Source organism: Hemitrygon akajei, unplaced genomic scaffold (assembly GCF_048418815.1).
Source record: "Hemitrygon akajei unplaced genomic scaffold, sHemAka1.3 Scf000219, whole genome shotgun sequence".
NCBI lineage: Eukaryota > Metazoa > Chordata > Chondrichthyes > Myliobatiformes > Dasyatidae > Hemitrygon > Hemitrygon akajei.
The window spans coordinates 293,356-318,155 of record NW_027332102.1 but is presented as its reverse complement, the minus strand read 5'-3'; the positions used below and the strand labels follow the sequence as shown (position 1 = coordinate 318,155).

The 24,800-nt window shown below is 47.0% G+C and overlaps 1 protein-coding gene across 1 annotated transcript; it reads left to right on the top strand.

Annotated features, from left to right (window-relative positions):
• Positions 1-402: 402 nt before the first annotated feature.
• Positions 403-24,088, top strand: LOC140724445 (NACHT, LRR and PYD domains-containing protein 3-like). The gene is made up of 6 exons (XM_073038897.1): positions 403-2,147; positions 17,690-17,776; positions 22,406-22,576; positions 22,732-22,902; positions 23,058-23,225; positions 23,390-24,088. The coding sequence occupies exons 1-6, from the start codon at positions 403-405 to the stop codon at positions 23,475-23,477; spliced, it is 2,430 nt and encodes an 809-aa protein (XP_072894998.1). The 3' UTR covers positions 23,478-24,088.
• Positions 24,089-24,800: the final 712 nt, after the last annotated feature.

The following is a 24,800-nucleotide window of genomic DNA, read 5'->3' as shown; positions in this document are numbered from 1 at the left end:
GGGGAGCTGTGATTCCCCGACCTGTTCCTTTGACAGAATGCCCACTACCCTCTTCTCCATCTCGATACGCCACATCAACACTGGAGACGAAAACTTTCTTCCTCAGGAAAAAATGACAGCTGTGACAGTAGTGGGCGATTGTCGGGTATGGGACAGTCGGGGGTCAGTAAACTACCAGGGAAATACTGACCTTCACAACACAGTTAATGTGGAAATGTGTTGACCTTGTGTTTATCTAGACCAGGCCTCTCTGTCCAGTCAGCGGTCTGTTAATTGAATTTACTTTATTGTACGAACGTCCATTGATGAATCCATTAATGCAACAGCTCTGAGCTAACTCTTGTGTGCTAAATACTGAATTCAGCATTGAGGCATCTAACAGTTTGTCCACTGTCTGTTCCCATGGAAGGTGTTCAACAGAAACACAAGGAGACTCTGCGGGCACAAACTGAAACACTGAGAGTGAACACGATCCTGATGAGGGAGAAGGTGAAGGTTTTCCAGCTGGTTGATCGATACGCTGAGCTCACGGTCATTTCTACTGTTCGAGATCGGAGACTGGTGGAACATGAACTGCTGGCAAGAGGCAGAGACCACGAGGAGTGGAGAGAGAAACATCTCTGTGGTAAGTTGGAAAAACTCCGGACTGATCAGCTGTTCCAGAGAAGCTTTTCCCGAAGTAAATCCAAATCTGGAAGTTCGGCAGCAGTGGCCGGATTCCCGGGGATCGGGAAAACAACATTGGTACAAAAGATTGTTTATGACTGGGCCAAGGGGAAAATATACCAACAGTTCCAGTTTGTCTTCAGATTCAAATTCCGGGATTTAAACTCCATTAACTGCAGAATAAACCTGAGGGAACTGATTCTGGATCAGTATCCTTACTTTGGGAATATCCTGAGGGAGGTCTGGAAGAACCCAGAGGGATTGCTGTTTATATTCGATGGTTTGGATGAATTCAATGACACAATTGATTTTGCTGACAGTCGGAGAGACACAGAACCTCAGTCCACATGCACAGATCCTGAATTCAAGTGCAAGGTGTCTGACATTGTGTACAGTTTAATCCAGGGCAAGCTGCTCCCAGGGTGTTCAGTGCTTGTGACCACCCGCCCCACTGCGTTACATTTATTGGAAAGGGCAGAGATCAGTATCTGGGCTGAAATCCTGGGATTTGTTGGTGAAGAACGGAAGGAATATTTCATCAGGCATTTTGAAGATCAGACGGTGGCGGAAGCTGTTTTCAAACACGTGAAGGAGAACGAGATCCTGTACACCATGAGCTACAACCCCTCCTACTGCTGGATCCTCGCTCTGGCACTGGGCCCCTTCTTCACACAAAGAGTCAGGGACCCACAGCGAGTTCCCAAGACCATCACCCAACTGTACTCCTACTATATTTACAACATCCTGAAAAACCACGGCCGTGAGATTGAAAACCCCCGTGATGTGTTACTCAGGGTTGGTCAGATGGCCTTCAGAGGAGTGTCTGAGAAGAAGATTGTGTTTTCAGATGGAGATTTGATCAACTACAATCTGCAGCCTTCCCAGTTCCTGTCCGGGTTCCTGATGGAGCTTTTGGAGAGAGAGGATTCTGCCCGGAGCGTGGTGTACACATTCCCACACCTCACCATCCAAGAATTTGTAGCTGCAGTCGCAAAATTCCTGAATCCACATCCCAGGGATATCCTGAAATTCCTCACTGAAGTCCACAACACGACAGATGGGCGATTTGAGGTATTTCTCCGTTTTGTTGCTGGTCTCTCCAACCCAATGACAGCTCGGTGCCTGGAGGAGTTTCTGGGTCCATTTCCTCATCAAACAACCTGCCGGGTGATTGACTGGGTGAAGGAGGAGGTTAGACGTCAGAGTGGAAACACATGGAGTGAAGCTGGTAAAAGGAGCCTGCTGAACACATTGCACTACCTGTTTGAGTCTCAGAATCGTGGACTGGCTCAGGCCGTACTGGGATTTGTGGGAACACTTTCATTCAGTGGAATGACACTGACCCCGATTGACTGCGCTGTCCTGTCTCATGTCATCGGACTCTGTGATACAATAAAACACCTCGACCTGGAGAACTGCCACATTCAGTGTGAAGGAATCCAGCGGCTGGGACCCGGGCTGCACAAGTGCCAGGAGCTGAGGTAACTTGATTTATCTCTCACTCTGAACTGTGAAACTGTTCCATTGTATTGTTTCAACGTAAAGGAATTTTGGTAAATTTGTAGTAAATCAGATTGTGAAGAATTGTGACAAATGCCCAGGGGATCGGTCAGTAATTCCCCAAGGACAGGAGGGTTCTGTTGTTCCTTGTGAAGGGATGTTGGAGACTTCATCAGATCAGTGAACAACGGCCATTGGTTTAATGGTAGTAAATCACAGGAATGGCCGTGTTTCTCGCTGCCTGTGACACGTCCATTGACAATGTTCCTTCTCACTGTTACTGACACCCAGACCGACACTGACTGCAGCAGGTGGGTCAGAGATTCACACCCACTTCCCGGTGAGGGACAAGAGACCGTCAGCAGACTGTCTCAGTGAGAAGGAAAGAAATACCATTGTGAGATTGTCCTCCCACTGCCCTTCCCCGTGTGTGACTTTGCTCACTTCCAGATACGCAAAGAGCGAGGGCGCATCTCCTCTGGGCCTCTGTTCAGACCCAACACACACGTACAAAAAATTTCTGCATCCTCTCATCTTGTAGGATTATCATTTTCCCCTGGAATCCTCCTGTGGCATTTCTCATCCCAATCCCCCTTCCATTCTTTGGAATCTTGCCCCCATCCCTATTCCTCCTGTGGGCTCTCTATTACTCTTTCCTCATCCTCCTGTGGGATGTCTTTTCCACACCCCCCCTTCCTGTGTGATCTCTCTTCCCCATCCCCCTTCCTTCTATGGATTTCTCTTCCCCATCCCTTCCTGCTGTTGGAACTCTCTTCCCCACACCCTTTCCTCCTGTGGGATCTCTCTCCCCCATCGACTTCTTCCTGTCAGATCTCTCTTTGGCATGCCCCATTGTCCTGTGGAATTTCTCTTCCCCAACCCCCTTCCTGCTGTGGGATCTCCCTTCCCAATCCCACATCCTCCTGTGGGATCTCCCTTCCCCATCCCCCTTCCTCCTTTGGGATCTTGCTTCCCCATCCCCCTTCCTCCTGTGGGATCTCCCTTCCCCATCCCCCTTCCTCCTTTGGGATCTTGCTTCCCCATCCCCCTTCCTCCTGTGGGATCTCTCTTTCCCATCCCCATCCCCTTTCGCCTGTGGGAACTCTCCTCCCCATAGAATCATAAAATCATAGAACACTACAGCACAGAAAACAAGCCATTCAGTCCTTCTAGTCTGTACCAAAACTTTATTCCGCTAGTCCCATTGACCTGCACCCAGTCCATAACCATCCAGTCCTCTCCCATCCATGTATCTATCCAATTTATTCTTAAAGCTTAAGAGTGAGTCCACATTTTCCCCATCAGATGGCAGCTCGTTCCACACTCTCACCACTCTCTCAGTGAAGAATTTCCCCCTAAACCTTTCCCCTTTCACGCTGAAGCCACGTCTTCTCATTTGTATCTCTCCTAATCTATGCCTATTCGCATTTACCCTGTCTATACCCTCATAATGTTGTAAACCTCTATCAAATCTCCCCTCATTCTTCTACGCTCCAAGGAATAAAGTCCTAACCTGTTCAATCTTTCCCTGTAACTCAACTCCTGAAGACCCAGCAACATCCTAGTAAATCTTCTCTGCACTTTTTCAAACTTACTGATATCCTTCCTATAGTTAGGTGACCAGAACTGCACACAATACTCCATATTTGACCTTACCAATGCCTTATACAACCTCACCATAATATTCCAACTCCTGGACTCAGTACTTTGATTTATGAATGCCAGGATGCCAAAAGCCTTCTTTACAACCCTGTCTACCTGTGACGCCACTTTCAGGGACTTATGTATCTGAATCCCCAGATCCCTTTGTTCCTCCGAACTCTTCAGTGCCCTACCGTTTATCGTGTATGTCGTACCTTGATTTGTCCTTCCAAAATGGAACACCTCACACTTGTCTGCATGAAATTCCATCTGCCATTTTCTGGCCCATTCTTCCAGTTGGTCCAGATCCCTCTGCAAGCTTTGAAAGCCTTCCTCGCTGTCCACAACGCCTCCATCTTAGTATCATCCACAAACCTGCTGATCCAATTTATCACATTATCATCTAGATCATTGATATAGACAACAAACAACAATGGTCCCAGCACAGATCCCTGAGACACACCACTAGTCACAGGCCTCCAGTCTGAGAAGCAATCATCCACTACCACTCTCTGTCTTCTCCCACACAGCCAATTCGAATCCAGTGTACAACCTCTCCATGGATACCTAGTGTCTGGACCTTTAGAATTAACCTCTTATGTGGGACCTTGTCAAAGGCCTTACAAAAGTCAATGTAGACAACATCCACAGCCTTTCCTTCATATGCATTCTTGGTAACCTCCTCGAAAAACACTACAAGATTCATTAAACATGATCTACCACATACAAAGCCATGCTGACTATCTTTAATCAGCCCTTGGCTGTCCAAACCCTTGTATATCCGATCTCTCAGAACAACTTTTGATAATTTACCTACTACTGATGTCAGGCTTACTGGCCTGTAATTACCTGGTGTACTTTTGGAGCCTTTTTCAAACAACGGAACAACATAAACTACCCTCCAATCCTCCGGCACCGCACCCGTGGCTGAGGACATTTTAAATATTTCTGCCAGGGCCCCTGCAATTTCTACACTAGTCTCTCTCAAGGTCCGAGAAAATATCATGTCAGTCCCGGAGATTTATCTACCTTTATTCACTGTAAGGCAGCAAGCAGCTCCTCCTCTTTAATCTCCATATGCTCCATGACACTACTGTTTGTTTCCCTTAATTCCATATCCACTATGCCAGTTTCCTGAGTAAACACTGACGCAAAAAAAACCTGTTTAAGATCTCCCCCATCTCGTGAGGCTCCACACACAGACGACCACTATGATCTATCAGGGGACCAATTTTGTCCTTTACTATCCTTTTACTCTCAATATACTTGTAGAAACCCTTCAGGTTTACCTTCACATTATCTGCCAAAGCAACCTCATGTCTTCTTTTTGCCTTCCTGATTTCCTTCTTTAGTATTCCCTTACATTCTCTATACTCTTCAAGTACCTCATTTGTTCCTTGTTGCCTATACCTGCTAAACACCTTCTTAACCAGATCACCTATATCCCTCGAAAACCAAGGTTCCCTATGCCTGTTAACTTTGCCTTTAATCCTGGCAGGAACATGCAAACTCTGCACTCTCAAAATTTCACCCTTGAAGGCGTTCCACTTACTAAACACATCCTTGCCAGAAAACAACTTATCCCAGTCCACTCTTCCCAGATCCTCTCTCATTTCCACAAAATTGACCCTTCTCCAATTCAGAACCTTTACTGGTGGACCAGTCCTATCCTTATCCATAATTATCTTGAAACTAATGACATTATGGTCACTGGACCCAAAATGTTTGCTTACATATACTTCTGTCACCTGACCTGTCTGGTTCCCTAATAGGAGATCAGGTACTGCACCCTCTCTCGTTGGTACCTCAATATATTGATTTAGAAAACTTTCCTGAACACATTTGACAAACTTCACGCCATCTAACCCTTTCTCAGAGTGGGCGTCCCCGTCAATATGTGGAAAGTTAAAATCCCCTACGATTACAACTTTCTGTTTCTTACATTGGTGTGCTACCTCTCTACAGATTTGCTCCTCCAATTCTCTCTGACTATTAGGCCGTATATAATAATACCCTATTCGTGTGGTCACGCCTTCCCCGTTCCTCAGCTCCACCCATATGGCTTCTATAGACGAACCCTCCGGGCTGTCCCGTCTACGCACAACTGTGAGATTCTCCCTGACTGGTAATGCCACTCCTCCCCCTTTCATCCCTCCGCCCTATCACCTCTGAAACAACGGAACCCCGGAACATGAAGCTGCCAGTCCTGCCCCTCCTGCAAACCAAGTCTTACTAATAGCAATAATGTTGAAATCATCATGTGCCAATCCACGCCCTAAACTCATCTGCCTTACCAACAATACTCCTTGCATTGAAATAGATGCACCTGAGAACATTTCTATCACGTACAAACCTTTGATATCTGTCTATACAAGCAGTCCTCGCATGACCCTTATCCTCCTCCGCATCACTATCTGCTCTAACACTCTGGTTCCCCTCCCCCTGCAATCTAGTTTAAAACCCCCGGAGCAGAACTTGCTAACCTACTGGCAAGGATGTTAGTCCCCCTCCAGTTCAGAATCAGAATCAGAATCAGACTTTAATCGCCAAGTACCTGTGCACATACAAGGAATTTACTTCCGGCAGATGTTGTCTCTCTGCTCATAACAATAATAATGATAAATATAAATGAAAATATAGATTATACATACAGGTAGTGCAATCCAAGTAATAGTTAGCCGACAGTTAACCGGCAGTTAACTGTTCAGCAAAGTGACCGCAGTAGGGAAAAAACTTCTCCAGTGCCTATTAGTCTTAGTCTGGAGGGATCTGAAGTGCCTACCAGACGGAAGCAGATCAAACAGTCCGTGCGCAGGATGGGAGGTGTCCTTTATGATGTTCCCCGCCCTCTTCTTCAACCTGGAAGAGTACAGGTCCACAATAGAGGGCAGGGAGGCTCCAATGATGCGCTCGGCAGTCCTCACTGTGCGCTGTAGTCTGGTTCTATCCTGCTTGGTGGCGGCTCCAAACCACACAATGATGGAGGTGCACAGGACAGACTCAATGACTGCAGTGTAGAACTGCAGCAGCAATTCCTGAGGCAGACCGTATTTCCTCAAGTTCAGGTGCAAACTGTCCAATTCGAACTGGTCGCACCTCCCCTAGAAGAAAGCCCAATTGTCCAGAAACATGAACCCAACCCTCATGCACCATCCCCTCAGCCACGTATTCAGCTGCATTATCTTCCTATTTCTAGCCTCACTAGCACGTGGCACGGGTAGCAATCCACCTGTGAGATCTCGCTTTCCCATCCCCCTTTCATCCTCTGGGCCCTCTGTTCCCACACCACCTTCCTTCCAACTGTTGGATCTCTCCTCAGCATCCACCTTCCTCCTGTGGGATCCCTCATCCCCATCCCCCTTCCTCCTGTGGGATCCCTCTTCCCCATCCCCCTTCCTTCTGTGGGATCTCCCTTCCCCATTCCTCCCTGCTGTGGGATCTCTCATCCGCTTCCCCCTTCCTGCTATGGGATCTCTCTTCTCCATACCCCTTCCTCCTGTGGGCTCTCTGTTCCCTATACACCTTCCGCCTGTGGGATCTCTCATCACCAGTTCCTTTCCTCCTGATGAATCTCTCTTCCCCATCCCCATTCCCACAGTGGAATCTCTCTTCTCCACCCCCCATGCTCCTGTGGGATCTCTCTTCCGCATCCCCTTTCACCCTATGGGGCCTCTGTTCCCATCCCACTTCCATCTGTTGGATCTCTCTTCCCCAACTCCCTTCCTACTGTGGGATCTCTCTTCCCCATCCACCTGACCCCTGTGGGGGCTCTGTTTCCATCCCTCCACTTCCTATGGGATCTTGCTTCCCCATTTCCCTTCCTCCTGTACATCTCTCTTCTCCATTCCCCATCCTGTTGTGGGATCTCTCTTCCCCATCCCCCTTCCTATGGGATCTCTCTTCTCCATACCCCTTCCTCCTGTGGGCTCTCTGTTCCCTATACACCTTCCGCCTGTGGGATCTCTCATCACCAGTTCCTTTCCTCCTGATGAATCTCTCTTCCCCATCCCCATTCCCACAGTGGAATCTCTCTTCTCCACCCCCCATGCTCCTGTGGGATCTCTCTTCCGCATCCCCTTTCACCCTATGGGGCCTCTGTTCCCATCCCACTTCCATCTGTTGGATCTCTCTTCCCCAACTCCCTTCCTACTGTGGGATCTCTCTTCCCCATCCACCTGACCCCTGTGGGGGCTCTGTTTCCATCCCTCCACTTCCTATGGGATCTTGCTTCCCCATTTCCCTTCCTCCTGTACATCTCTCTTCTCCATTCCCCATCCTGTTGTGGGATCTCTCTTCCCCATCCCCCTTCCTATGGGATCTCTCTTCCCTATCCCCCTTCCTCCTGTGGGATCTCTCTTCCCAATCCTCTACATCGGGTGGGATCACACTTCCCCATCCCACTTCCTCCCGGGGCATTTATTTTCCCCATCCCTCTTCCTCCTATAGAACTTTCCTACTCATCCCCCAACCTCCTGTATGATCTCGCTTCCCCACCCACTTCCTCCTGTCTCATCTCTCGTCCCCATGCCCGATCACCCTATGGGATCTCTATTCCCCATTCCCCTTCCTCCTGTGGGATCTGTCTGTGGGATTGTGCTGTGAGGATTACATTCCTTGACTTCTCTAGTGCCTTTAACACCATCCAGCCCAAGATCTTAAAGCACAAACTAACGGAGATGGGAGTAGACTCTCACATGGTGGATTGGATAGTGGACTACTTGACAGATAGACCTCAGTATGTGCGGTTGGGAGACTGTAGGTCTGACACGGTGGTCAGCAGCACAGGAGCACCACAGGGAACCGTACTCTCTCCGGTCCTGTTCACCCTGTACACATCAGACTTCCAATATAACTCGGAGTCCTGCCATGTGCAGAAGTTCGCTGATGACACGGCCATAGTGGGGTGTGTCAGGAATGGACAGGAGGAGGAGTATAGGAAACTGATACAGGACTTTGTGATATGGTGCAACTCAAACTACCTGCGTCTCAATATCACCAAGACCAAGGAGATGGTGGTGGACTTTAGGAGATCTAGGCCTCATATGGAGCCAGTGATCATTAATGGAGAATGTGTGGAGCAGGTTAAGACCTACAAGTATCTGGGAGTACAGTTAGACGAGAAGCTAGACTGGACTGCCAACACAGATGCCTTGTGCAGGAAGGCACAGAGTCGACTGTACTTCCTTAGAAGGTTGGCGTCATTCAATGTCTGCAGTGAGATGCTGAAGATGTTCTATAGGTCAGTTGTTGAGAGCGCCCTCTTCTTTGTGGTGGCGTGTTGGGGAGGAAGCATTAAGAAGAAGGACGCCTCACGTCTTAATAAGCTGGTAAGGAAGGCGGGCTCTGTCGTGGGCAAAGTACTGGAGAGTTTAACATCGGTAGCTGAGCGAAGGGCGCTGAGTAGGCTACGGTCAATTATGGAAAACCCTGAACAGCCTCTACATAGCACCATCCAGAGACAGAGAAGCAGTTTCAGCGACAGGTTGCTATCGATGCAATGCTCCTCAGACAGGATGAAGAGGTCAATACTCCCCAATGCCATTAGGCTTTACAATTCAACTGCCAGGACTTAAGAACTTTTTTTTAAAGCTATTATTAATGCTTTTTGAGATAGTGATTTAGATGCATATCATATTTTTACTGAGTTAAGTATTGTATGTAATTAGTTTTGCTACAACAAGTGTATGGGACATTGGAAAAAATGTTGAATTTCCCCATGGGGATGAATAAAGTATCTATCTATCTATCTATCTATCTATCTATCACCACCCCCCTTCCTCCTATGGGATCTCTCTTCCCCATTCCCCTTCATTCTGTGGGATTTCTCTCCCCCATCCACTTTCATCCTGTGGGATCTCTCATCACCATCCCCCTTCCTCCTGTGGCATCTGTCGTCACCACCCCCTTTCCTCCTGAGGGATTGCTCTTCCCTATCCTACTTCCTACGGTGGGATCTCTCTTCCCCATCCCACTTCCTCCTGTGGGATCTCTCTTCCCTATCCCTCTTCCTCCTTTGGGATCGCTCGTCCACCCGACTTCCTCCTGTGGGCTCTCTCTTCCCCATCCCTCTTCCTCCTTTGGGTCATCATAATGCCCCCTCTTCTTGTGGGATCTGTCTTGTCCCTGCACATGTATCTCTCTTCCCCATCCCACATCCTCCTGTCGGATCTCTCTTCCCCATTCTCCTTCCAACTGTGGGAAATCTCCCCACCATCTTTCTTCCTAGGGATATATCTTCCCCAACCCCCTTTCATCCTGTGGGATCTCTATTCCCCATGCCCTTCCTCGTGTGGGATCTCCCTTCCCCATACCCCTTCCTCCTGTGGGATCTCTCTTCCGCATACCCCTTCCTCCTGTGGGATCTCTCTTTCCCATCCCCATTAGTCATGAGGTATCTCTCCTACTCATCCCACATCCTCCTACGGGATCTCTCTTCCGCATGCTCCTTCATCCTATGTGATCTCTCTTCACAATCCCACTTCATCCTGTGGGATCTCTCTTCCACATCCTCCTTGTGGGATCTGTCTTGCCCATTACATTCCTGCTATTGGATATCTCTTCTCATCCACTTTCCTGCTCTGGCATCTCTTTACCCCCATCGAACTTCCTTCTATGGGATCTCTCTTCCCCATCCCCCTTCCTCCTGTGGGATCTCTTTTCCCCATCCCTCTTCCTCCTGTGGGATCTCTCTTCCCCATCCCTCTTCCTCCTGTGGGATCTCTCTTCCCCATCCCTCTTCCTCCTGTGGGATCTCTCTTCCCCATCCCTCTTCCTCCTGTGGGATCTCTCTCCCCCATCCCCCTTCCTCCTGTGGTATCTCTCTTCCCCATCCCTCTTCCTCCTGTGAGATCTCTCTCCCCCATCCCCCTTCCTCCTGTGAGATCTCTCTCCCCCATCCCCCTTCCTCCTGTGGTATCTCTCTTCCCCATCCCTCTTCCTCCTGTGGGATCTCTCTCCCCCATCCCCCTTATTCCTGTGGGATCTCTCTTCCACATCCCTCTTCCTCCTGGCCGATCTCTCAACCCCTTCCCCCTTCATCCTGTTTAATCCCGCTCTCTCCATTCCCCTTCCTCCCATGGGATCTCTCTTCCCCATCCCTCATCCTACTGTGGGATCTCTCTTCCACATCCCCTTTCCTCCAGTGGTATCTCTTCCCATCCCCCTTCCTCCTGTGGTATCTCTCTACCAAATCCCCTTCCTCTTATGGGATCTCTCTTCCCCATCCCCCTTCCTCCTGTGGGATCTCTCTTCCCCATCCCCCTTCCTCCTGTGGGATCTCTCTTCCCCATCCCCCTTCCTCCGGTGGGATCGCTTTTCCCCATCCCCCTTCCTCCGGTGGGATCTCTCTTCCCCATCTCCCTTCCTCCTGTGGGAGCTCTCTTCCCATTCATCCTTCCACCTGAGTGAACTCTCCTCCCCACACCCCTTCATAGAATCATAAAATCATAAAACACCAGCGCACAGAAAACAAGCCATTCGGCCCTTCTGCTCTGTGCCAAAACTTTATTCCGCTTGTCCCATTGACCTGTACCCAGTCCATAACCCTCCTGACCTCTCCCATCCATGCATCTATCCAATTTATTCTTAAAACTTAAGAGTTATTCCGCGTTTTCTACATCAGATGGCAGCTCGTTCCAAACTATCACCACTCTCTGAGTGAAGAAATTCCCTCTAAACATTTCCCCTTTCACCCTGAAGCCAAGTCCTCCTGTAATTTATCTCTCCTAATGTATGTGGAAAGAGCCTATTCGCATTTACCCTGTCTATACCCCTCAGAGTTTTGTAAACCTCTTTGAAATCTCCCCGCATTCTTCTGCGCTCCAAGGAATAAAGTCCTAACCTGTTCAATCTTTCCCTGGAACTCAACTCCTGAAGACCAGGCAACATCCTAGTAAATCTTCTCTGCACTTTTTCAAACTTACTGATATCCTTCCTATAGTTCAGTGACCAGAACTGCACACAATACTCCATATTTGGCCTTACCAATGTCCTATACAATCTCACCATAACACCCCAACTCCTATACTCAGTACTTTGATTTATGAATGCCAGGATGCCAAAAGCCTTCTTTACAACCCTGTCTACCTGTGATGCCACTTTCAGGGAATTATGTATCTGAACTCCCAGATCCCTTTGTTCCTCCACATTCCTCAGTGCCCTACCATCTACTGTGTATGTCCTACCTTGATCTGTCCTTCCAAAATGCAACACCTCACACTTGTCTGCATTAAAGTGGTGACTAGTGGAGTGCCTCAGGGATCTGTACTGGGTCCAATGTTGTTTGTCATATACATTAATGATCTGGATGATGGAATGGTAAATTGGATTAGTAAGTATGCAGATAATACTAAGATAGGTGACGTTGTGGATAATGAAGGTTTTCAAAGCTTGTTGTTCAAAGATTTAGGCCAGTTAGAAGAGTGGGCTGAAAGATGGCAGATGGAGTTTAATGTTGATATGTGTGAGGTGATACATTTTGGTAGGAATAATGCAAAAAGGACATATATGGTAAATGGTAGGGCACTGAGGAATGCAACAGAACAGAGTGATCTAAGAATAATGGTGCACAGTTCCCTGAAGGTGGAATCTCGTGTGGATAGGGTGGTGAAGAAAGCTTTTGGTATACTGGCCTTTATAAATCAGAGCATTGAGTATAGGAGTTGGGATGTAATGTTAAAATTGTACAAGGGATTGTTAAGGCCAAATTTGGAGTATTCTGTACAGTTCTGGTCACCAAATTATAGGAAAAATGTCAACAAAATAGAGACTGTACAAAGTAAATTTACTAGAATATTACCTGGGTTTCAGCACCTAATGAACAAGTTAGGTCTTTATTCTTCGGAGCCTAGAAGGTTGAGGGGGGACTTGATAGAGGTATTTAAAATTATGAAGGGGATAGATAGAGTTGACGTGGATAGTCTTTTTTCCATTCAGACTAGGGGAGATTCGAACAAGAGGGAATGAGTTGAGAGTGAAAGGGCAAAAGTTTAGGGGTAACACAAGGGAGAACTTCTTTACTCAGAGAGTGGTCGCTGTGTGGAACGAGCTTCCAGTAGAAGTGGTAGAGGCGGGTTCGATTTTGTCATTTTAAAAAACTTGGATAGGTATATGGACAGGAAAGGAATGGAATGGGGGGTTATGGGCTGAGTGCAGGTAGGTGGGACTCGGTGAGAGTAAGCATTCGGCACAGACTAGAAAGGCCGAGATGGCCTGTTTCCATGCTGTAATTGTTATATGGTTACATGTCATATGTTATAAATTCCATCTGCCATTTTCTGGCCAATTTTTCCAGTTGGTCCAGATCCCTCTGCAAGCTTTGAAAGCCTTCCTCACTGTCCACAACGCCTCCATCTTAGTGTCATCAGCAAACCTGCTGATCCAATTTATCACAATATCGTCTAGATCATTGATATAGACAACAAACAACAATGGTCCCAGCACAGATCCCTGAGGCCCACCACTAGTCACAGGCCTCCAGTCTCAGAAGCAATCATCCACTACCACTCTCTGTCTTCTCCAACTCAGCCAATTTTGAATCCAGTTAACAACCTCTCCATGGATACCTAGTGTCTGAACCTTCTGAACTAACCTTTTATGTGGGACCTTGTCAAAGGCCTTACTAAAGTTCATGTAGACAATATCCACAGCCTTTCCTTCATATGCATTCTTGGTAACCTCCTCGAAAAACACTACAAGATTCATTAAACATGATCTACCAGATACAAAGCCATGTTGACTATCTTTAATCAGCCCTTGGCTGTCCAAATCCTTGTATATCCGATCTCTCAGAACACCTTTTGATAATTTACCTACTACTGATGTCAGGCTTACTGGCCTGTAATTACCTGGTGTACTTTTGGAGCCTTTTTCAAACAACGGAACTACATGAGCTACCCTCCAATCCTCCGGCACCGCACCCGTGGCTGAGGACATTTTAAATATTTCTGCCAGGGCCCCTGCAATTTCTACACTAGTCTCTCTCAAGGTCCGAGAAAATATCATGTCAGGCCCGGGGGATTTATCTACCTTTATTCACTGTAAGGCAGAAAGCAGCTCCTCCTCTTTAATCTCTATATGTTCCATGACACTACTGTTTGTTTGCCTTAATTCCATATCCGCTATGCCAGTTTCCTGAGTAAACACTGATGCAAAAAACTGTTTAAGATCTCCCCCATCTCATGAGGCTCCACACATAGACGACCACTCTGATCTTCAAGGGGACCAATTTTGTCCTTTACTATCCTTTTACTCTTAATATACTTGTAGAAACCCTTCGGGTTTACCTTCACATTATCTGCCAAAGCAACCTCATGTCTTCGTTTTGCCTTCCTGATTTCCTTCTTTTGTAATCCCTTACATTTTCTATACTCTTCAAGTACCTTATTTGTTCCCTGTTGCCTATACCTGCTAAACACCTACTTAACCAGATCGCCAATATCCCTTGAAAACCAAGGTTCCCTATGCCTGTTAACTTTGCCTTTAATCCTGGCAGGAACATGCAAACCCTGCACCCTCAAAATTTCACCCTTGAAGGCGTTCCACTTACTGAACACATCCTTGCCAGAAAACAACTTATCCTAATCCACTCTTCCCAAATCCTCTCTCATTTCCACAAAATTGACCCTTCTCCAATTCAGAACCTTAACTGGTGGACCAGTCCTATCCTTATCCATAATTATCTTGAAACTAATGACATTAAGGTCACTGGACCCAAAATGTTTGCTTACATATACTTCTGTCACCTGACCTGTCTGGTTCCCTAATAGGAGATCAGGTACTGCACCCTCTCTCGTTGGTACCTCAATATATTGATTTAGAAAACTTTCCTGAACACATTTGACAAACTCCACGCTATCTAACCCTTTCTCAGAGTGGGCGCCGCCATCAATATGTGGAAAGTTAAAATCCTCTACGATTACAATTTTCTGTTTCTTACATCGGTCTGCTAACTCTCTACAGGTTTACTCCTCCAATTCTCTCTGACTATTGGGTGGTCTATAATACAACCCTATTAGTGTGCTCACACTTTCCCCGTTCCTCAGCTCCACCCATATGGCCTCTGTAGACAAGCCCTCCGGGCTGTCCCGTCTACGCACAGCTGTGAGATTCTCCCTGACTGGTAATGCCACTCCTCCCCCTTTCATCCTTCACCCCTAACACGTCTAAAACAACGGAACCCCGGAACATGAAGCTGGCGCTTTTAAGGAATATAAAAGTGGATAAATCTCCAGATCCTGACAGGATATTCCCTAGGACCATGAGGGAGGTTAGTGTAGAAATAGCAGGGGCTCTGACAGAAATATTTCAAATGTTATTAGAAACGGGGATGGTGCTGAAGGATTGGCGTATTGCTCATGTGGTTCCATTGATTAAAAAGGGTTCTAAGAGTAAACCTAGCAATTATAGGCCTGTCAGTTTGATGTCAGTGGTAGGTAAATTAATGGAAGGTATTCTTACAGATGGTATATATAATTATCTGGATAGACAGGGTCTGATTAGGAACAGTCATCATGGATTTGTGCGTGGAAGGTCATGTTTGACAAATCTTATTGAATTTTTTGAAGAGGTTACGAGTAAAGTTGAAAAGGGTAAAGCAGTGGATGTTGTCTATATGGACTTCATTAAGGCCCTTGACAAGGTTCCGCACAGAAGGTTAATTAGGAAGATTCGATCATTAGGTATTAATACTGAAGCAGTAAAATGGATTCAACAGTGTCTGGAGGGAGATGTCAGAGAGTAGTGGTGGATAACTGTCAGGTTGGAGGCCGGTGACTCGTGGTGGGCCTCAGGGATCTGTACTGGGTCCAATGTTGTTTGTCATATACATTAATGATCTGGATGATGGGGTGGTAAATTGGATTAGTAAGCATGCAGATGTGGATAATGAAGTAGGTTTTAAAAGTTTGCAGAGAGATTTAGAACAGTTAGAGGAGTGGGCTGAACGATGGCAGATGGAGTTTAATGCTGATAAGTGTGAGGTACTACATTTTAGTAGGAATAATCCAAATAGGACATACATGGTAAATTGTAGGGCATTGAAGAATGCAGTAGAACAGGGTGATCTAGGAATAATGGTGCATAGTTCCCTGAAGGTGGAGTCTCATGTGGATAGGGTGGTGAAGAAAGCTTTTGGTATGTTGGCCTTTACAAATCAGAGCATTGAGTATAGGAGTTGGGATGTAATGTTAAAATTGTACAAGGCATTGGTAAGACCGAATTTGGAGTATTCTGTACAGTTCTGGTCACCGAATTATAGGAAAGATGTCAATAAAATAGAAAGAGTACAGAGAAGATTTACTAGAATGTTACCTGGGTTTCAGCACCTAAGTTACACAGAAAGATTGAACAAGTTAGGTCTTTATTCTTTGGAGCATAGAAGGTTGAGGGGGGATGATAGAGGTATTTAAACTTATGAGGGGGATAGATAGAGTTGATGTGGATAGGCTTTTTCCATTGAGAATAGGGGAGATTCAAACAAGAGGACATCAGTTGAGAGTTAGGGGGCAAACGTTTAAGGGTAATATGACGGGTAATTTCTTTACTCAGAGAGTGGTAACTGTGTGGAAGGAGCTTCCAGTAGAAGTGGTAGAGGCAGGTTCGGTATTGTCATTTAAAGTAAAATTGGATAGGTATATGGACAGGAAAGGAATGGAGGGTTATGGGCTGAGTGCAGGTCAGTGGGACTAGGTGAGTGTAAGCGTTCGGCACGGACTAGAAGGGCCGAAATGGCCTGTTTCCATGCTGTAATTGTTATATGTTTATATAGTTATTAGTCCTGCCCCTCCTGCAACCAAGTCTTACTAATAGCAATAATGTCAATATCATCATGTGTCAATCCACGACCTAAACTCATCTGCCTTACCTACAATACTCCTTGCATTGAAATAGATGCACCTGAGAACATTTCTATCACGTACAAACCATTGATATCTATCTATGCAAGCAGTCCTCGCATGACCCGTATCCTCCTCCACCTCACTATCTGCTCTAACACTCTGCCCCCTCCGCCTCCAATCTGGTTTAAAACCCCCTGAGCAGAACTTGCCTAACCTACCGGCAAGGATGTTAGTCCCCTCCAGTTCAGGTGCAAACTGTCCAATTTGAACTGGTCGCACCTCCCCTGGAGGAAAGCCCAATTGTCCAGAAACATGAACCCCACCCTCATGCACCATCCCCTCAGCAAAGTATTTAGCTGCATTATCTTCCTATTTCTAGCCTCACTAGCACGTGGCATGGGTAGCATTCCACCGGTGGGATCTCCCTTCCCCATGCCCCTTCCTCCTGTGGGATCTCTCTTCCCCATCCCTTCTTCGTCCAATGGGATCGCTTTTCCTCATACCGCTTCCACCTGTGGGATCTCTGTTCCCCATCCCCCTTCCTGCTTTTGGATCGCTCGTCCATCCGAACTCCTCCTGTGGGCTCTCTCTTCACCGTCCCCCTTCCTCCTGTGGGATCTCTCATCCCCATCCCCTTCCTCCTGTGGGATCTCTATTCACCATCACCCTTTCTCGTGTGGGGCCTCTGTTCCCATCCCCCACTCTTCTTGTGGGATCTCTCTTCCCCATCCCTTTAGCTCGGGTGGGTCTATTTCACTGTGTTCCATTGACATTTCTGCATTTCTGTCAGGAACATTTTGTTTAGCCATCTGGAAATGAGAGAGGATATGTGGAGTTTACAGGGTCACACTGACAGACTAAATTACCGACATTTGGTGAATACCCTGGAGCTGGGCGGTGAGGGACATTGACAGTGATGGGAACTCCGATCAGTGATTTACTGAAGGGTTCATTGTTTCCTGAAATATCCAAGTGAGAGAAATTCCCCCAGACCCAGACCCACGGTTTGAATCACTTTGTTCATCAATCTGTCTGTTTGTGTTTAGACTCGGGGGGAATGAACTGGGAGATTCAGGAGTGAAACTGGTGTCTGCGGCTCTGAGGAACCCGGAGTGTAAAATACAGAAACTGTGGTAAGTACCAGACTGTGGGAGATTGTGTTTACAGTCACTGGGTGTCTGACATTGAACATTAACACGATCAGTAGAAACAAACAAACAGAAAACATACAGCACAATACAGGCCCTTCGGCCCACAACGCTGTGCCGAACATGTGACTACTTTAGAATTACCTCGGTTTTACCCATAGCCCTCTATACTTCTAAGCTCCATGTAGCCTTCCTGGAGTTTAAAGATCCGATCGTTTCCGCCTCCACCACCGCCGCCAGCAGCCCATTCCACGCATTCACCAATCTCTGTGTAAAAAAACTTACCCCTGACCTCTCCTCTGTACCTACTTCCAAGCACCTTAAAACTATGCCCTCTCGTGCTAGCCATTTCAGTCCTGGGGTAGCTGAGCGAAGGGCGCTGAGTAGGCTACGGTCAATTATGGAAAACCCTGAACATCCTCTACATAGCACCATCCAGAGACAGAGAAGCAGTTTCAGCGACAGGTTACTATCGATGCAATGCTCCTCAGACAGGATGAAGAGGTCAATACTCCCCAATGCCATTAGGCTTTACAATTCTACCGCCAGGACTTAAGAACTTTTTTTAAAGCTATTATTAATGCTTTTTGAGTTAGTGATTTAGATGCATATCATATTTTTACTGAGTTAAGTATTGTATGTAATTAGTTTTGCTACAACAAGTGTATGGGACATTGGAAAAAAGGTTGAATTTCCCCATGGGGATGAATAAAGTATCTATCTATCTATCTATCCACACTATCAATGCCTCTCATTATCTTGTACACCTCTATCAGGTCACCTCTCATCCTCCGTCACTCCAAGAGAAATGGCCGAGTTCACTCAACCTATTCTCATAAGGTATGCTCCCCAAACCAGGCAACATCCTTCTAAATCTCCTCTGCACCCTTTCTATGGTTTCCATGTCCTTCCTGTAGTGAGGCGACCGGAGCTGAGCACAGTACTCCAAGTGGGGTCTGACCAGGGTCCTATATATATATATATAGCTGCAACATATAACCATATAAACCATAACAGCATGGAAACAGGCCATCTCGACCCTTCTAGTCCGTGCCGAACGCTTACTCTCACCTAGTCCCACCGACCTGCACTCAGCCCATAATCCCCCATTCCTTTCCTGTCCATATTCCTATGCAATTTTACTTTAAATGACAATACCGAACCTGCCTCTACCACTTCTACTGGAAGCTCATTCCACACAGCCACCACTCTCTGAGTAAAGAAATTCCCCCTCATGTTACCCTTAAACTTTTGCCCCCTAACTCTCAAATCATGTCCTCTTGTTTGAATCTCCCTTACTCTCAATGGAAAAAGCCTATCCACGTCAACTTGATCTATCCCCCTCATAACGTCTCAACTCTTAAACATTACCTCTCGACACTTAAACTCAATCCCACGACTGATGAAGGCCAATACACCGTACGCCTTTTTAACTACAGAGTCAACCTGCATAGCAGCTTTGAGTGTCCTATGTACTCGGACCCCAAGATCCCTCTGATCCTCCACACTGCTAAGTCTTACAATTAATACTGTATTCTATCGCATATTTGACCTACCAAAATGCACCACTTCACACTTATCTGGGTTGAACTCCATTTGCAACTTCTCAGCCCAGTTTTGCATCCTTTTGGTGTCCCTCTGTGACCTCTGACAGCCCTCCACACTATCCACAACACCCCCAACCTTTGTGTCATCAGCAAATTTACTAACACTACCCTCCACTTCCTCATCCAGGTCATTTATAAAAATCACAAAGACTGAGGGTCCCAGAACAGATCCCTGAGGCACACCACTGGTCATTGGCCTCCATGCAGAATATGACCCATCTACAACCACTCTTTGTCTTCTGTGGGCAAGCCAGTTCTGGATCCACAAAGCAATGTCCCCTTGGATCCCGTGCCTCCTTACTTTCTCAATAAGCCTTGCATTGGGGCACCTTATCAAATGCCTTGCTGAAATCCATATACACTACATCTACTGCTCTACCTTCTGGTCCCGGTGACTTATCCAACTTGATGCTTTCCAAAAGCTCCACCACATCCTCTTTCTTAATATCTACATTCTCAAGCTTTTCAGTCCACTGCAATTCATCCCTACAATTGCCAAGATCCTTTTCCGTTATGAATACTGAAGCAAATAGTTTATTAAATACCTCCGCTATTTCCTCCGGTTCCATACACACTTTTCCATTGTCACACTTGATTGGTCCTATTCTCTCACATCTTATCCTCTTGCTCTTCACATACTTGCAGAATGCTTTGGGGTTTTCCTTAATCCTGTCTGCCAAGGCCTTCTCATGGCCCCTTCCAGCTCTCCTGATTTCATTCTTAAGCTCCTTCCTGCTGGCCTTATAATCTTCCAGATTCATATCATTGCCTCGTTTTTGAACCTTTTGTAAGCTCTTCTTTTCTTCTTGAGTAGATTTACAACAGCCTTTGTGCACCACGGATCTTGTACCCTACCATCCTTTCCATGTCTCATTGGAACGTACCGACTCAGAAGCCCACGCAAATATCCCCTGAACATTTTCTACATTTCTTCGGTACGTTTCCCTGAGAACATCAGTTTCCAATTTATGCTTACAAGTTCCAGCCTGATAGTTCCCCTTCCTCATATTAAAGGTTTCCCTAACTTGTCTGTTCCTATCCCTCTCTAAGGCTATGGTAAAAGAGATAGAATTGTGATCACTATCTCCAAAATGCTGTCCCACTGAGAGACCTCACACCAGGCCAGGTTCATTTCCCAATACCAGATCAAGTACAGCCTCTCCTCTTGTAGGCTTATCTACATATTGTATCAAGAAACCTTCCTGAACACACCTAACAAATTCCACCCCATCTAAACCCCTCATTCGAAAGCTGTCCATCAATATTTGGGAAGTTAAAATCTCACACCTCAACAACCCTGTTATTGTTACTCCTTTCCAGAATCTGTCTCCCTATCTGCTCCTCGATGTCCCTGTTACTGTTGGGTGGTCTATACAAAACACCCAGTAGAGTTATTGACCCCTTCCTGTTCCTAACTTACACCCACAGAGACGCCGTATACAACCCCTCCATGACGTCCTCCTTTTCTGTAGCCGTGACACTATCTCTGATCAACAGTGCCAGGTCCCCACCTCTTCTGCCTCCCTCCCTGTCCTTTCTGAAACAATTAAAGCCTGGCATTTGAAGTAGCCATTCCTGCACCTGAGCCATCGGAGTCTCTGTAATGGCCACAACATCATAGCTCCAAGAGCTGATCCACACTCGAAGCTCACCCGCTTTATTCATCATACTCCTTGCATTAACATAGACACATCTCAAACCATCAGACAGAGTGCCTCCCTTCTCTATCACCTGCGTATCCTCCCTTTCACACTGTCTCCAAATTTTCTCTGTTCGTGAGCCAACCTCCCTCTCCTCCATCACATCAATTTGGTTCCCTCCCCCCAGCAATTTTTGTTTAAACTCTCCCCAGTAGCCTTGGCAAACCTTTCTGTCAGGATATTGGTCCCCCTGGGATTCAAGTGCAATCCGTCATTTTTGTACAGGTCACTCCTGCCCCAAAAGAGGTCCCAATGATCCAGAAATCTGCATCCCTGCCTCCTGCTCCAATCCCTCAGTCAATGCGTTTATCCTCCACCTCATCCTAATCTTATTCTCACTGTCACGTGGCACAGGCAGTAATTCCAAGATCACTACCTCTGAGGTCCTGCTTCTCAACTTCCTTCCTAACTCCCTGTAGTCTACTTTCAGGACCTCTTCCCTATTCCTACCTACGTCACTGGTACCAAGATGTACCACGACCTCTGGCTGTTCTCCCTCTCACCGCAGGATATCTTAGACGTGATCAGAAACATCCCATACCCTGGCACCTATGAGGCAAACTACCATCCGAGTTTCTTTCCTGCATCCACAGAATCACCTCTCTGATCCCCTAACTATCTCTGCTGCCATCCTCTTCCTTTCCCCACCCTTTTGAGCCACAGGGCCAGAGGTGTAGCTGTTGTTGCTCCCTCTCCAGCAGTACTCAAACAAGAGTACTTATAATCAAGGGGTACAGCCACAGGGGTACTCTCTAGTACCTGCTTCTTGCCCTTCCCTCTCCTGACTGTGTCCCACTTCTTCAGTCTCCCGTGGCCCCGCTGTGACCACCTGCCTGTGACTCCTCTCTATCACTTCCTCGCTCTCCCTGACCAGACGAAGGTCATCGAGCTGCATCTCCAGTTCCCTAACTCGGTCCCTAAGGAGCTGCAGCTCGACACACCGGGTGCAGATGTTGCCGTCCGGGAGGCTGGGAGTCTCCATGATCTCCCACATCTGACACCGAGCACAGAAAACCAGCCTCACACACATACTCTCTGTCTGTATTGTAAACAGATAACCTACCTCGCCTGGACCCTTTATCGCCGAAGACCCCTTGAGCCAAAGCCTTCCTACTCTGTCTCCCGCTCCTCTGACGCTCGCTCTGTAAATCTGTCTTCCTTTTAAACTATTCTGGCTGTTCTCACTGGCCGACTTGCACAGTCGTGCTGAAGAAAAAAATCAGTAATTGTGTTACTGATAAACACTGGGGGTTTGTACCGTCTCCTGTCTCTCTGTGTCCTTCACCCTCACTCTCTCTCATCTCCAGGCTGTGGGATGTCGGTCTCACAGATTCTGGTGCCGAGGATCTCGCCTCCGCTCTCAGTACAAACCCATCACTGACGGAGCTGGACCTGGGTTATAATAAACTGGGAGATTCAGGAGTGAAACTGGTGTCTGCGGCTCTGAGGAAACCGGAGTGTAAAATACAGAAACTGAAGTAAGTACCAGACTGTGGGAGATTGTGTTTACAGTCACTCGGTGTCTGACACTGAACATTAATGTGATCAGTAATTGTGTTACTGATAAACACTGGGGATTTGTACCATCTCCTGTCTCTCTGTGTCCTTCACCCTCACTCTCTCTCATCTCCAGGCTGAACCAGGTCGGTCTCACAGATTCTGGTGCCGAGGATCTCGCCTCCGCTCTCAGTACAAACCGCTCACTGACGGAGCTGGACCTGAGTGGTAATAAACTGGGGGATTCAGGAGTGAAACTGGTGTCTGCGGCTCTGAGGAACCCGGAGTGTAAAATACAGAAACTGTGGTAAGTACCAGACTGTGGGAGATTGTGTTTACAGTCACTGGGTGTCTGACACTGAACATTAATGTGATCAGTAATTGTGTTACTGATAAACACTGGGGATTTGTACCGTCTCCTGTCTCTCTGTGTCCTTCACCCTCACTCTCTCTCATCTCCAGGCTGAGGGATGTCGGTCTCACAGATTCTGGTGCCGAGGATCTCGTCTCCACTCTCAGTACAAACCCATCACTGATGAGGCTGGACCTGACATTAAACTCGTTCACAGACGGATCTGTCCCCACTCTCCACCGCCTCATACTGACCCTCCCGAGTCTGGAGCGGATCGAGTGAGTGTTTGTGTTAATGTTCAATGTGATAAAATATCAGCGGATCCGCGGGTTTTCTGCTGATATTTGTCTGTGAGTGTTGTTGAAACATTAACCCCGGTCCCCTGTTACTGACACTGTTGTGTAATCTGTTTATTTCATCTTTATTCTCCCATCTGTTTCAGGCTGTGGAACAATCGGTTCAGTCGGACCGCGAGGAAGGAACTGAGATCTCTGGAGGAACTCAGACCCGGACTGAGAGTGTGGACCTGAACATCTGAATGTGTGAACATCCCCGCCCGCGGACATTTTGGCCGATTCCCCGCCCTCCCCTTTAACTCCCGCCCTTACCTTTAATAGCCGCGCGCCGGGGCTGATTCCCAACGGTTTTAACGGAACCGGACTCGCGCTGTGTGTCGCTCGGAACGGTCCCGCAGTGACGTGTTTCCGCCTGCTGTCCGGCGGGGCAGCTTCCGCCGGATGTGCGTGACCGAGACTCCCACGTGACACCCCGGAGAATTACCCAGACAGGAAGAGCCCGGGGGCCGGGGCTCAGTCTGGGACACCTGTGTCCCGGGGTGGGATTATCCCGGGAGAGAATCATTTTGCTCCCTTTGCTGAGGACGGTGCATTCGGCAGCCTGGCCGATATAATGATGTTAAATTGACAAATCCCTCGGCAGTGACCCTGGATCTGCAGCGATCCCAGACACGACCCTGAAATGTGATTTTATAATCATCGGTTCCCCGATGCAGAGTGACGGTGAGAAACGGGACTGATTATTGAAACTGTCACTCGTTGTCACCAGTCAGTTAATTGTGTATGACTCTGAGTGAGTCGATTTACATTTGTCATGATGATATCAATAAACCGCTGTAACTTCCTGTCTTGGTGTCAGACTTTGGTCTCATTAAAGGAGAAACAGTGACCTGGGGTTACTGCTGCCCCCAGCACCCGATGAACTGAAATAATACTTGGTAAATGGTAGGGCATTGGGGAATGCAGTAGAACAGAGTGATCTAGGAATAATGGTGCATAGTGTCCTGAAGGTGGAATCTCATGTGGATAGGGTGGTAAAGAAAGCTTTTGGTATGCTGGCCTTTATAAATCAGAGCATTGAGTATAGGAGTTGGGATGTAATGTTAAAATTGTACAAAGCATTGGTGAGGCCGAATTTGGAGTTTTGTGTACAGTTCTGGTCACTGAATTATAGGAAAGATGTCACAAAAACAGAGAGAGTACAGAGAAGATTAACTAGAATGTTACCTGGGTTTCAGCACCTAAGTTACAGGGAAAGATTGAACAAGTTAGCTCTTTATTCTTTGGAGCATAGAAGGTTGAGGGGGGACTTAATAGAGGTATTTAAAATTATGAGGTGGATGGATAGAGTTGACGTAGATAGGCTTTTTCCATTGAGTGTAGGGGAGATTCAAACAAGAGGACATGAGTTGAGAGTTAGGGAGCAAAAGTTTAGGGGTAACACGATGGAGAACAACTTTACTCAGAGAGTGGTAGCTGTGTAGAACGAGCTTCCAGTAGAAGTGGCAGAGTCAGGTTTGATTTTGTCATTAAAAAAAATGGATAGGTATATGGACA

Coding starts and splice junctions, on each gene's coding strand:
- LOC140724445 (XM_073038897.1), top strand. CDS start 403: ATGGAAGGTGTTCAACAGAAACACAAGGAGACTCTGCGGGCACAAACT. Junction 22,903..23,057: donor TGTAAAATACAGAAACTGTG/GTAAGTACCAGA, acceptor TCTCATCTCCAG/GCTGAGGGATGTCGGTCTCA. Junction 23,226..23,389: donor CCGAGTCTGGAGCGGATCGA/GTGAGTGTTTGT, acceptor CATCTGTTTCAG/GCTGTGGAACAATCGGTTCA.